Source organism: Xiphophorus hellerii, chromosome 5 (genome assembly GCF_003331165.1).
Source record: "Xiphophorus hellerii strain 12219 chromosome 5, Xiphophorus_hellerii-4.1, whole genome shotgun sequence".
Classification (NCBI taxonomy): Eukaryota; Metazoa; Chordata; class Actinopteri; order Cyprinodontiformes; family Poeciliidae; genus Xiphophorus; species Xiphophorus hellerii.
Genome location: NC_045676.1, coordinates 17,401,916 through 17,416,004, shown reverse-complemented (window position 1 = coordinate 17,416,004; position 14,089 = coordinate 17,401,916). Strand labels below are relative to the sequence as shown.

The window sequence follows — 14,089 nt, the reverse complement described above, 5'->3', positions numbered from 1 at the left end:
TTACATCCAGTGTCTTATATACTGATGTATTTATAAACTCGAGTGTCACGTGATCTACAGTACCTTCAGAATCATGAGCCACCAGTATCAACTCTTTCAAATTATAGGGAATAAACTTGTCGCCTTGACCAGGGGCTGATATGAGATCACTGCCTTTTGAGATGATTAATGATGATTTATATCTTCAACAGACTCATGGTCCACAAAAACATTAAAAAAGATGACTACTTTGTTTAATTTTTAAGCTTTGTAATCCAGAATCAACATGATATTCATGCTGTCAATGCAACCTTTTAAATGTGAACTTTGACTTCAATGTATTTAATATATGTTGCAAAAATTAATAAATTTAAAAACAGAATCTTTGTTAGCTCCTTTTAATTTTTAGCCGGTGCTTGTCAGTTAATCTATATGAATATTCTGGTGAGAGCTTTTAAAGGTCTAAATATCTTATTAATCAGTATGTGAGAGCTGTGTTGCAACTCATAGTTCACTTTTACTGTTTGAATCAAAGCAAAAAAACTCAAAGTTCAAATCACTATTTTAATATCAAACAGCCGTCTAAGGTGACACCTCACATTCACATCTTCATTTCAAGGCCATGGTGTCTTGCACCTTTTAAGGTCAATGCCTTTTTGTTCCCCACTAGATGCATCATAAAGAACTTCTAAAAAGTTTTAAAGGGTCAAAATAATGTCAGCACTTTCTTTGTTGTACTCTTTAATTTATTTGGAACTGGAGACACTCTCATAGATGTGAAACCAGAGCATTGGTGGAAACTAAATTGGGGCAATAAATCCTAACTTAATGTGGAGAGCAAGAGATGGACAAAACTTACCCAAACTTTGATTGATGGCACAAGCCTCAACATCTCAGAGGGCTTTCTTACCCATTCAGTGATTCATCTGTTTCTTCACCCATCCACCACTTGCCTCTCTTTTTCCCCCCTCAAATGTAATACAGAGAATAATCAGTGAGGATGGGAACTGCTGAGTGTTCATCCTGACTGCTGACTTTTCAAACACCTTTGGCAGGCACTCAAAGTGCTCAGGAGTTGGCCGGCCCTCATCGTTATACAGAGGGCCTGTAGTGCCAGGAGCCTTACAGCTGCTATTATTTGTCACTTAGAGGTAGAAATTGAGGGCTTGGGTCAAAAAAAGTTCAGCCTCGTTGCACATTTATACAAACTTGGGTGGAGGGTGATAAATGACTTGAGATGTAATGTATTATTGAGAAAGGGAAAGTGAGCATGCTTGTGCTCCAGTGTGGAATCTAATGATGATGATAAATGTTTGGAAATGACAGTTTGTGGCAAAATCTGGATGGAAACAGTTAAAGATTGTACATTGGATATTAAGATTTTATGCTAAACCTAAAGAACTTAGTTTTTTGTTTGGTGAAGTGACTGATTCACTATTCTCAGACTGTCACCTTTAACAGGGAGTAAAAATGGACTCACACAACCACAAATATTTAAATCATTTAAAGGGAAATGAGAAATTCATACATAAAAAGTACGTTTTGCATATTGACAAATTCTCTTTTTTTGATGGCGAAAACCCAGAATGCTAGTAAGAAGAGGAGGTTACAAACTTGATGTCAGCTTTTATTGACAAGTTGTCAATCAAGTTGTATTTGTTTTCATCTTGGTTCTTTTAGATCTGAAAGATACCAACAAGAAAACTGATGAAGAACTTCATAGCTTCTTTTTTGTAATGTTTGTTGCTTTCTTCAGTACAAATAGCAGTTGCATTTACAAAAATCTGTCGTCTTGTTAAGATTCAAGATTTTTTAAATTTATTTGTTTGTGTTGGGACTTTTAGAGAAGAAATTGCTGGCGAGCTTTGGATCATTGTCCTAATTTTTAATCCAACTGTACGTAAACCTAAGGTCTGCAGGTGATCACACTACCACCACTGTGCTTAACTGTTAAGTAGGATGTTTTTTTCTGAAACTTTTTGTTTTAAACCAGATTTAACAATGTTCATACTTTTTCCCCTTAAAAGTCTCATGATGTCATGTTGCCCAGTCTCTTGTTTTTTAATACAAAAAACAAGAGAGGTCAGACTTTATTGCAGCAATAAAGTCTGACCTTAACTGTGACACATAAGGTCTGTAGGGGGCCTTTACTGACCTCTTGGATGAGTCATTGATTTACATATGGATTAATTTTCCTGAACCGGCCACTCATGGGAAAGTTCATCTCTGTTCCCTGTTTTCTCCCTTAATGGATAGTGGCTTTTGCTGTTGCTCATGGAGATCTCAAGAGCTTAGAAATTGACTTTTTTCCTACTTCATGTTGAGATATTTCTTTGATGGATACTAAAACTGAACCAGGTTATCAGTCTTTGACATTAAAATTAGATTGATATGAAAATTCAACAAAAAAAGGGAAAAAAAAAAAAAAAAAAGAAATCTAGGGGAAAAAAAGTTTTTAAAATTGATTCATGTCTAATCTTATAGCGTCTTATGACGTTAGAGAAGGTGCTACCAGGATCAGCAGTAGATGGCCACCTGTGTAAATATTTTACTACTGAGAGACCTTGTCAAGTCAAATCAGAACACAGATTTGTTTTCATGCAGCCCACTTTGTAAAGACATCTTAGCTGACATTGCTGCAATACAGCTGCCTCTTAAAACATCTTATCTTGTAGACCTCAAACATGATCAAAGAGAGGCTGGACTTACTTTGTGTTTGTTCCTGGTGTCAGTCTGATCTCAGCCTACAGCGGCTCTGAGGCGCAAAAACACATGAATATTCAGCTGCTAATCTCTGAGTAAGAAACTTGGTGCTTTCGAATGTTAATTTCTTCACATGGTGTTGTAATAGTGCAGAACAGTTGCTCCTTTTTTGCTCTGAGTAAACCCTGTGACATGCGGTGTGCGCGGCTGACATGATGCCATCTGTGTTGTGTTGTGTTGCAGGATCCCTGGCAGGCTCAACGACAGACGCACGCCCCTCGGAGAGCTCAACTGGATCTTCACTGCCATCACCGACACCATCGCGTGGAACGTGCTGCCCAGAGGTGAGTCTCTTCATCACAATAGCCTCCTCCTCGTCAGGAAAGTCTATTTATTTGCATCCTCACAAGTATGTGAAAACAACAAAATATATATCACAAGAAAAGAAGCCGGTCACAATAACAAATTTTGCTGGACGATAAATTGCCCCAGAAGTTATAGCGATAAACGATAATATTGTTGCTTTGAAACCATTTTAAAGTCATGTAATGGTAATGGCATAATAATGCACACAAATATGCAAAATAAATAAACAAAACCACAGAAATTGCAAATAAAATTAATTATGAAGTCTCTGTAAGCAAAACCGTCCTTCGATAAAGTCTTGTTGAGAACAAAGCATCAGACTGAAGACTTCTTTGTCGTCCAGTTTTTGGTAGGAAGAGAAAAGCCATAGATTATGCAAACAGAAATTATTGAGCTTGCTTTAATTTATCATGTGATTGATTTTTTTGTGTTTTGACAGGCCTACATTAATGTGTTTGAATAGTGTTTTTATAGGAATACAAAAAATTTTAAATTAAAATTTTTAATTTCACCACGCTCAAAAATAAAGCAACATATTGTGTTTCTCTTTAGTGATTAACAGCTGAGCAGATTCTGATTTCTCTTTTTTTCTGGCTGAATTAAAAATTTGTCTGCCTTCACAAAATGTTTACTGTAGCTCTTAAGTGACCCCAGTGAAAAAGTTTTAATTTCCTTCTTTTCTTCCTTTGTTCCTTCCGTCTTTACTTCCTTCCTTCTTTTAGAATCAAAATGATAAGTTTTAAACTTCTCAGATCATCTCAGTTCAGTCAAAAGATTTGCAATGCTACAAGTATTCACAGGAAGCTGATTTTCCTCAGAAACGCATCAATTTGCATCAAATCTGGTGAAAGATTGAGCGTCTTGAGGGATGCTCCAACTGTCTCCTCTCTTGTATTTTACATCATAAGAACAACCCCCGCTGTGCGGTACACATGTAAACAGCAACAGTCGAGTAATCCAAAAACCAAATGATCTGCACTTTCTCTGCTGTGGTAATTGAAAAAACAAAGCTTTAAAAGGAATTTCTAGTAATCCTTTAGTGTGCTGATTTGTTATAGGCACACTAACCAGCCGTCAGAATTAGGAAAATAAGCTCCTTTTTAAAAGATTTTGCTGTTACAAGCTAAAATTAATGTTTGAAAGCACTCAGTGGAGGTGTTGGGGCAGGAAGATGAGCTTGAAAGACATCAGAGGCATACTAAAATCTTTCTTTAAACATATCTGGGCAATGATGAAAAATAAAGCGTCCCGCGTGGCTCAGCTCTCAGGGAGTCCAAAGTGGGGCACCTAAAATAAAAAGCAGCAATGTCTAGGCATCAGCAGTACTATGAGAGCATCAGAACATCCCCAGTGGCTGAAATCATGCCGCTGTTGATATAAAATGCCAGAAGCGCAGTTTGTGCAGGTCAGCTCTTCAAATTGAGATTAATTGTGTTTAGAGTTCCCCGCACTATAGTTGAGGATATCACTTGAGCCGGGGTTTGGCATACGACACACCTGACTGCAACTACCCATTTCTCACATGCTTGCCCTGATGTAAACGCTGGCGCACACACTCATTGTTATGACATGCCTCTAGATTGTGTATTCCTTGATTTCCCTCCTGTTTCATGTATTCAACACACATCCTCTCAGTCACACATTCAAATTCCCACGCGACAAACTGTGTCCCGGTTAGAATAGCATTGTGACAATGCTGATGTCTGCCAAAGCCTTTTAAAGCCTCGGGGCTCCGCTGTTAATGAAGCTGCCCACATCAGAGAGATTTCATGTAATGAAGGCACTTCATACACCTTATCCAAATCACGCACGCACACACACACACACACACTGAGACTTCTGCAGCCTGTCACCAACAACATGCTCATTGTCCCTTAAGAAATATGTCCAAAAAGTAACCGTAAAATCATAATCACCAGCCAGAAACTGTGGAAAGGAAGTGGCCCGACTTTCTCAAAGTTGAGCTAAACTAGTGGATTCTTAATGTGTTGAAGACTTTCAGATTGACATGTTATAAGAATTTCAGACACAGTTCAAACCAGAGATTTGCATACACTGTATAACAGGATACATAACTTTATCCCCTGACAGTAAATAATCTTTTCTTGGTTTAATTTAGTTAGGAAAACCAGTATTATTTCTGTTTGCTAAATGACAGAAAAGGAAAGAGCAGGAACTCCTTAAATAGAGGCCCAAATTCAAGGTGTTGGATTACAAAGCCAATTTTCTTTTATGTCATATTTGATATATACAGTATTTTAAAAAAAACTGAAGATAACATAGTTACTTGATTGTGCTATAAAATGGCAGTATATGTCTGTAAAATACATAACTGTGCCCTGTTAAAAGAATTCACTCTCCCGCTCTTCTGGCATTCAGCTAGAAGAAATAATTTTCATGATCCTGTCTGACCAAAAACAGGACCAGTTTAGTGTGATTTAATGTCGGACTGAGGGGGAAAAAAATTGCGTCTTTTAATAAAATGTAAATGTCTGGTTTTAACTGTATATTGCAACATCGGGTCTGTCACATCATCTTCTTTCTGTAGAGCAAATGTGCCCAGACACTGCAAGCCTTCCAGATCCACCATCCTATTTGACTAAGCTACAAGAAGAGGACACGATTAAGGACACAACTTACTGAAAATAAGCATTTCTCTGTCTTTTACATACTGGAAGCAAACCCCCAAACCAGATGATTGTTTTTCCAAATTTAGTCACTTTGGCTCAATAGGCTCTGTTCATTCACATATAAAGTGCCCCATTTTCTTTTATTCTTACATGTAGGTTAATCTAATTCGTTTTTTGCCCTTCTTCTATCTGCAGAATAATATATAATTTCTATTTTCTCCATCCCCAACTTCAGATCTGTTCCAGAAGTTGTTTCGTCAGGACTTGCTGGTGGCCAGCTTGTTTCGCAATTTCCTGCTTGCAGAGAGGATAATGAGGTCGTACAACTGTACACCAGTCAGCAGCCCCCGTCTGCCTCCCACATACATGCACGCCATGTGGTAAGACACACTCACAAGCAGAGCTCAGGTTACATGAACACGCAGATGCACAGATGTCTGTGGCTTTGTAAAGCTGGAGGTTAGAGGAAAGACAGGAGTCACTCTCAAGGCCCGGCTGTTAACTCAGACAGAAAGCAATTAAAGGATGAAAAGAGTTTCTAAGAGACATATTCTTTATTAGGAAACATCATTATCCTCTTTATGTAATGGTATGTATATTTAATGAATGAACATTTTAAAAAATCAACTGGGAAATTAGAAGTGGATTCAAACAGTGAAACATGCCTGGAAGCTAATTTGTGTCAGTGTGAAGGGATTTCTAACTGAAAGAAAACTGCTTCCTTACAATGATTTCCTTTTTTTAGGTTTGGTTGGTTTGTGACTCTCCATTGAAATGGCTTGTACATGCAAGAAATCGCTCAAAAACATCTCGACAGTCAGAGTTTGATAGATGCCTCCCAGAAGTTGTTTCAGCCAAAGGGTTTAAAACTAGCTATTTGAGGGTGTCCTAACTTTATCCTCACATGGAAAGCACATTTTGTTAATGTCTTTTGTTGATTAAAAGAAGATTATTTGATGTTGTTTAATCTCAGTTAAATTTATTTCTCCCAGCAATAAATAAAATGTGAAAAATATCTTGATCAAGAGTTTAATATTTAATGGGGTGTTTCCTGTCTGGCCATTACCTTCCTACCCAATTCCACTCAATATTATATTCATCTCCCTTTAATGCTCTGTCTAGGATTTCTCCCATTGAGCTTGATTTCTCCAGTTGAATTTCAACCTGGACAATCAGTGAACACAAGGTGGAGTTGTGAAAGATGATATCAATCTTCTGCCCTGTTTTTGAATTATTGTCTTACTATACAGGGTTGTAGTTTGGCATTGGCAGCACAGGAAGTGAATGAAGCCATTCAGTCCGTGTTGGCCATGCTCAAAAATATTGAGCAAATAAAGTTGGAGCAAGAGGAATGTTTAAGACATTTTATTGCTGATGGAGATGTTGTGGCCCTGCTCCCTATGGGGTTGATTACAGCACATTCAATTTCTGGTAAACTTCATAGTGCAGCTTCATTCACGATCGAGCTGACATACATCACATCCAGGGACTTCCTGTTATTTTTATATGAATACCTGTTTTCCTAGCTGAACTCTAAAAGCAATTATAACCCATATACAAACACATAATGTGAATGATGAAGGTGAACCATTAAGAGGGGAGCTTGTGGTTGTTTTATGAAACCGTGATCCCAAATAGGCTTTAGTCACAGGAAAGTTGCTGCTTTTACATTTCTTTTTGTTCCTGACTCAAGAAAATCCAGGTGAGCTAAAAAATCAATAGCTTCTCTGGTACATTTTGTTATTTTGTTTTTCCAGTGATACAACAGATGCTTTATGTGTCTTCAAATATACAACAGGTTGCTCCCCTGTCTCTCATTTACAGTCATGGATCTATAAGCAAACCGAAGATAAACACAGCATTCTGGAGCTGCTCTGAATATAGATTACATGTAAGCAATATAAATGCTTGAGTCACTTTCACACCTTCCTTAAATAAGTATTGGTGTGGAAGCCTGAGCCAACATGTGGAGGTGTTTTTATATGTTTCTGCCTTTGAACATATGCAAACTCTTCATGTATTATTTTCTTTACACCCTTTTTTTTTCTCAGGTTGACTGTTGCCTGTGTTGCTGTCAGCAGTGAGCTCAGTGTTTTATAGCGGTGAAAATTACTACCAGTACAGTCGCAGTAACTGGAAACAGTACAGGAGTGGTTGACAAGAAACGTCTTACTTAGTTTAAGGTTTTTAATATCAGAAAAAAAATTACATATTATTCTGTTTTAATATTTATTTAAGAGGCTTAGCCAGAATACTCTGCAGTCTATTAGAACTATGAGAACATTTTGTTGATAAGCTGCTTTTTGCAGGAGAAAGTTGTAGTTACTGTTCTCTGTTGGATCTTAAGCACCTCTCACATCTTTGTGGAGGAATTTTGGCAAACTCATTCTTCCAAATCGCCTCAGTTTAATGAAGCTTGTAGAGATCTGTTGAGGTTTTGCCACACAGGTTGCGATTTTGACGTTGGCTTGACCGTTGCAATACACTAATCGCTTTTGTTTTCTGTTGCTGCTTTGTTGAGGAGTAATTTGTGTTGCATGAAGATCTTTCTGCCACTAGTGGCTGTTATTTACAGTAGATTACGTATGAAGTAGGCAGAGAAAACTTGGTGGTGTGTTTGTGATTGTGTGATGTGTTGTGGTGGCTGGTTTTCTATTTTTAATAAATTTGCAAAAATCTAAAACTTTTTTCCATATTGTCATTTGCGTGTTGAATTTTGTGGAAGATTAATTTAATACAACTTGTAATAAGGTTGTAACATGACAAGATGTGGAAAAAGTGACGCACTTTGAGTCCTTTACGGATACATTGCATGTAATTAAAATTGAACATAATATGATTGGACTCTATAGGGTTCATTAGTTATTTAATGCATTTATGAGATATTTCTCTTAAATTGATGCTTTACAAGTAAAGTGTTCATGTTTTGTGGAATAGACAGATGGGAAAAATATGGACTTTTGAAAGAGAAAATAGGAACAGTGTTTTAACATCAAACACATCCAAAATCAATGGAATACAAGATGTGACTATTGAATCACTCAAGTGCTCTTTTTAACAAACTACACAATATGCAAAAAACGAGAAATGTGTTCCCTGTCCTTGAGCTGTAAGAACATCTTTACACTATTCTGTTCCTGCATCTCTGGCTGGATGTTATTGCAGCTTCTTCTTGACAGATTGGGTCAGAACTTTTGTTTGGTCTTGTGTTCAACAACAATGATATACAAATACCTCAGCACTTGAGTTTTTGTGAAGTATGAACTGTTCAGACCAAAAAGAAAATTATTCACATTTTTTTCACTTCAAATAAAAGAATCCATATCTGTATTTATGGGTTATGTGTAGACCTTATGGGAGCACATTTAAGCACATTTGAACAATCTCCAGAACAAAACTCAGGTTGTTGTTACAGATCATTAAAATAGAAAAAGAGTTTTTAATCAAAAACTACTAATGCACTTTGTTTTTTTAATTATTTGAATTAAACACAGTTATTATATTTTCTGAAGATGTTTCACGTCTTTAAAAAAACCAAAAGGTTTCTTCAGTCAGGAAATAATGTGATTATTTACTGCTTAATGAGACAAACGCTGAGTTGAAATAAACCCCATTTCCATTTGTCCACCATGTTTTCTCATTAACATACGTGTTTATACACAAAGGCCTGCTGTTGTCCGATTTCTCTTTTGCACAATGTAAAAGCCATTATCTAATCATCCATCTTCCTTTAGTTACACAAACATCTCTCCATCACTTTTTTTCCTTTGCATCGTCTTCTAAAAATGCCTCTTTCTGCTTCTCCCACTCATTATCTGGCTGGCGTTGGCAAAGCCTCCAGGAGAGGCTCGTTGTGTAACCACCTGGCATCTCTCCCTGTAACAAATACTGCTCTTTACTCCTTGAGCATGCTGTAGTCTTTCTTTCTCGCTTGTTCATCCCTATTAGTTTAGATTGCGGGTACTTTTCAGTGTTTGCGGCCCAACAAATTGGGATTTCACAACAGCACATGCAATATTAAGCAGGATAGAGTAACGACTGAGCAGTGCTTTAGGAGTCTAGGAAACCAAACTGTGAGGGCAATAAAGAGAGTAAGTGTTGGAGATAAAAGGCAAGCAGGAAAATAAAAGTTTGGGCCAGCATGGACTGGACCGGAAAGGATGGAGAAGAGGGAATAAGTACTTTTAAGGGCTTGCTGATTCATGTTAGTGCCAAAACACAAACTGCTATTGTTATTCAAATGGGGCAGAACAGGGCAGGGCAAATAAGCCTGAGGCTGATTACTCCCTTGCCAGCCATTTAATTGCCAGTAGTGTATGTCTGTTTTATATCGGTGCATGTTGTTTCACCACTCTCTGCAGCCAACCAGAGAAAAGAGCTTAGTCAGCCGCCAAATGCTCCCCTACACAGTTTTCCCTTCATTTCACACTCAACACACATGATCTCTGGAGATGAGTCACTTCTACAGCCTTGTGAGTGGTTTAACCAGGCCATAATAATCTTGGAGCAGCCTCCATCCTGAGAGTACGTTCTTGAGATAATATGGTACTTTCTGGTTGTTTATATGCTGACGGGTTGCATAAAAGTCATCAGTGATGGACTCGTGAGCTAGCAATTTCCCAGTCACAAGTTATTAAACCAGAATGTAGTGTTTTCAAATCTGATTTGTTAAAGGAGTTGAGTTGTTGCTTTAATTTTCTGTTATTTTTATTTTAGTCAACTATAACAATGATACACTGTTACTGAGAAACAGAAAACAGAAAGAGTAGTTGGACACTGAAGTTTCTTCATCTTTTTTTAGATATATTTTTATCATGTAACTGTTTGAGATGATTTACCAAATTTAACACTTGAGAATAACCCAAGTGTGCATAAACACTCTGTGTATTGTGATGCCATCATCTGAACTAGATTTAAATTCAGTATTTTTCAACCGAGGCCCAATCATTGTGAGCCTAATTAGATCTAGATTCTTTACAGCTAACACTGTATGTGGCTGCAAATTGCTACTTGATGTACAGCATCTCCTCTTAGGAATGCAATCAGCTTTTTACTGTGAAGATTTTTACCACAGGGCTAATTCTTTGTGCTGCTGCTAGTGACAAAAAAAACCCCAATAGCCTTAATCAAGCTACCTTTATATGTTTCTATGTTGCACATTCATCAGTGAGTCCATTACATGTTCTGCACTGTGCTGTCAACCAGGAGTGCAACTCTATTATATCACTCTGGAATAATGGGAAAAGCCATTTGAGCAGGAGAAAGAGTCTCAGACAGAGTGAACTCTGCGTCATTCATTCAGCTTCACATTACATTGCTGTGCATCAACTGGGAACATGAATCAACCTCTAACTCATGCTAACTGCGAGGAAAAAGCCCCATCGAGGCTCTGAGTTCAATTTTCTGCAAGAAAAAGAAGCTGGAAAGTGGAGGTTAGAGGAGACGGGCTGAAAGGGAGAAAAGAGAAGCTGTGATAAGGTTTGATGTGGATTGCATAACCCCATGAATTAAAAATGACCATGGGAGAAGAGCTGGTGTTTAGAAGGGGGATTAAAGGCTCCTCACTGCCCTCTCCAGGACCCGTGGAAGGAAATCTCAGGAGTTGCAGGCGCTCCGAGAACAGTGCAGGGGAGACAATCTGATCTGAGAAAAATGGATTTGTACGCTAGTGTTAAAAACTCGACCATAGACCTGGTGTTGACCTGCACTTGTGTACAAACTGAAAATCAATTTATGTGTTATGTGACAAGACACAACCAAAGCAAATGAAATACATTTTGATTCATACATATATAAGTAGACCTGGGCGAAAGATTGAATTCCCAACTAACCTACCAGAAGGTGGTCTAAAGAGTGGCTCGATTTGGTTTGTTTTTTTATTTCAGGGGGAAAAAACAATCTTATCACCCAAGAAATTGCGTGTAATATAAATACAGTATTTGTAATTAATGTTTTTCAGCTCAGTTCTCAAGTTTCAGATACATTAATAATTGTTCATAAGTGCATTATTTGCTACCTATTTAGTAAGAACATCAGCTTGGCAACACTAGAAAAACTATTTGTATAACAAAGCTTATTACAATATGATAGTGCAGACACCTACATATGTGATAAATAATACATGGTACATAAGACATAACAGAACTGTCTCTTTGGAATTAAATGTCTGAAACATTCCTGAAGTATCTGTCAGAAGAACGTTACACTGTCGTTGTAAAGTGATGGAAATGGTCAGCAACAACACTCAAGTAGGCTGTGGCAGTAAAACAATCCTTAATTTTATCAAGCTATTATTTCCCACACTATGACACCAGCAGCAGCTTGAACTGTTGAAATGAGGCAGGATAGCTCCACGGCTTTGTGTTTATGCCAAAATGAAACCCAGCCATCTAAATCTTGCAGCTGCAATTGTTTTCATTGAAAATTCAGTTTCTTGTGCTTTCAGAGTTGACTCACTTCTCCTTTCTTCTTTGTCTATCTTCTCCTTTCCAATGCTTCTGAACTTCAGCAAGCCGTGTAGATGTCTAAAAACATTGAGTTGCTGCCATGCAGTTGGCTGATTTACTGTCTGTTTTATTGACCAGTTGAATAAAATGTAGCAAATAGTGTATTTATTCAAATACAATGTAATGGGAAAAAGTGCCACTATTGATTTGTTATCATACTTCTATGATATTACTAGATTTGAACTGTACAGTTTTCTTGAACTTGAACTATAAATTTCTTTTTTCAGTGAGAGACAACTAGATGAATTTAAAGTTTGAATATGTGATAGATTTATTTGTAATATTTTCTTTTAAAAAAACACTCTGTTTTATTAGTAAGAATTTCACAACTATCTATTCATTACAAGCACCTTCTTTTCACTGTTGTCTTTTTTTCTTGTAATTACAAATATGAATAATGCCACAAATGCAAACATCCATAAACACTTCTGTATTTTCATAATTGGTAGTATTACTATTGTTCTAATTACTTTGTATTGTCAACATTTGATTAATTGTTGTAATAATACATTTGTGAATTTAAAACGTAACTTTTTTGTATTATTACCTGACTTGTGTTGTTTTTGAAGATCAGATGATGTAATTCTAATGTGGTTTGTGTCTCCGTGTTTCATCCCTGCAGGCAAGCCTGGGACTTGGCCGTGGACATCTGCCTCTCTCAGCTGCCTACCATCATCGAGGAGGGCACCGCCTTCAGAGTGAGTGTGTGTGTGCGTGCGCGTGTGTATGTTGTTGAGGGATAGACTGGGACTCTGACACTTTAAAAACGCGGACAAATCCTTTTTGCTGTGTTTTTATAAGTGACGACGGGAATGTTAGAGATAACAGGATGCCATCTTTGATAGATGGCTTCTGTTCGCCGCTGATGTCCAGGAACACCAAACAGTTCTCGTTTGCTCTGCAGCTTTTCCTCCATCAGCACCACCACCATCTCTGATAATTACTCATACTCACACATTCCCAGTGGATAATATTGTAAAATGTCAGGTCTTATAACTCAAGTATGAGTGTCAAATAAAAAACGGTTTTCTGAAACCACTGGCCCTGCACTTTCAGCCACTGGTGTGTTTATTGTTATATTTACTGACACGGCAGGGGACTCTGATAGAGATGCTGAGTTCAATGAAAACAAGCTGCAAGAGGCTTATTGAACTGATGATGGGCTCATATATCTCGATCAACTCTTTGTTTTTTTTTTTTTGTTTTTTTTATGCATGAGCCGACTTGATCCTCTGATTTGTAGATAGATCAGTCGCAACCTGTACTTTGTAATGGAAACTGTTCAGGAGACTTTAGCACTTTAATCTTGGGCTTTTTTCCTGTCCACCTTGCCCTCGGAGGTGGGCTTCTTCTCCATCGCTCCCCTGGGGGCAGTTTCCTTTCCACACTTTCCCTAGCACTCAGGCTGAAAACACTTACCAGCATCATAATTGAGCCCCGGAGGACCTTTAAAGAAGATCTTCCCCCTCTGTGTTGAATTCAGGAGTCTTTAAGATCTTTCTGGTGCTCTTCAGCTATACACATTACTTTCTGAGGCTTTGGTAAAATTGATGAAAAGAAAAGTGGCGTGAAAAAGTGTTTGCCCCCTTCCTGGTTTCTTACGTTTTTGCATGTTTGTCATACTTCAGCATTTCAGAACATCAAACCAAAATTAAATATTAGTCAAAGACAAAACAAGTAAACACAAAATGTAGCTGTTTAATGAGCATGTTTTTTAATAAGGGAAGAAAATCCAAACCTACATGGACCTGTGTGAACAACTGCAATAAAGCACTTGTGATAACCTTCAGTGAATCTTTTACAGCTGTAGAGGAATTTTCTCCACTCATCCTTGCTGATTTGTTCTAATTCAGCCACGTTGGAGGGTTTTTGAGCAAAAAAGACCTTTTTAAGGTCAAGCCACAG

The 14,089-nt window shown here is 37.6% G+C and overlaps 1 protein-coding gene across 7 annotated transcripts in view; it reads left to right on the top strand.

Moving 5' to 3' along the window:
- The window catches only part of rptor (regulatory associated protein of MTOR, complex 1), a 147,115-nt gene that overhangs the window by 71,808 nt on the left and 61,218 nt on the right, over positions 1-14,089 (top strand). For all 7 annotated transcript variants that reach the window (XM_032562847.1, XM_032562845.1, XM_032562846.1 and 4 more), the window contains exons 9-11: positions 2,926-3,026; positions 5,914-6,058; positions 12,807-12,882. In XM_032562847.1, the coding sequence (XP_032418738.1) occupies positions 2,926-3,026; positions 5,914-6,058; positions 12,807-12,882 (322 nt within the window). The remainder of the gene's footprint in view (positions 1-2,925; positions 3,027-5,913; positions 6,059-12,806; positions 12,883-14,089) is intronic.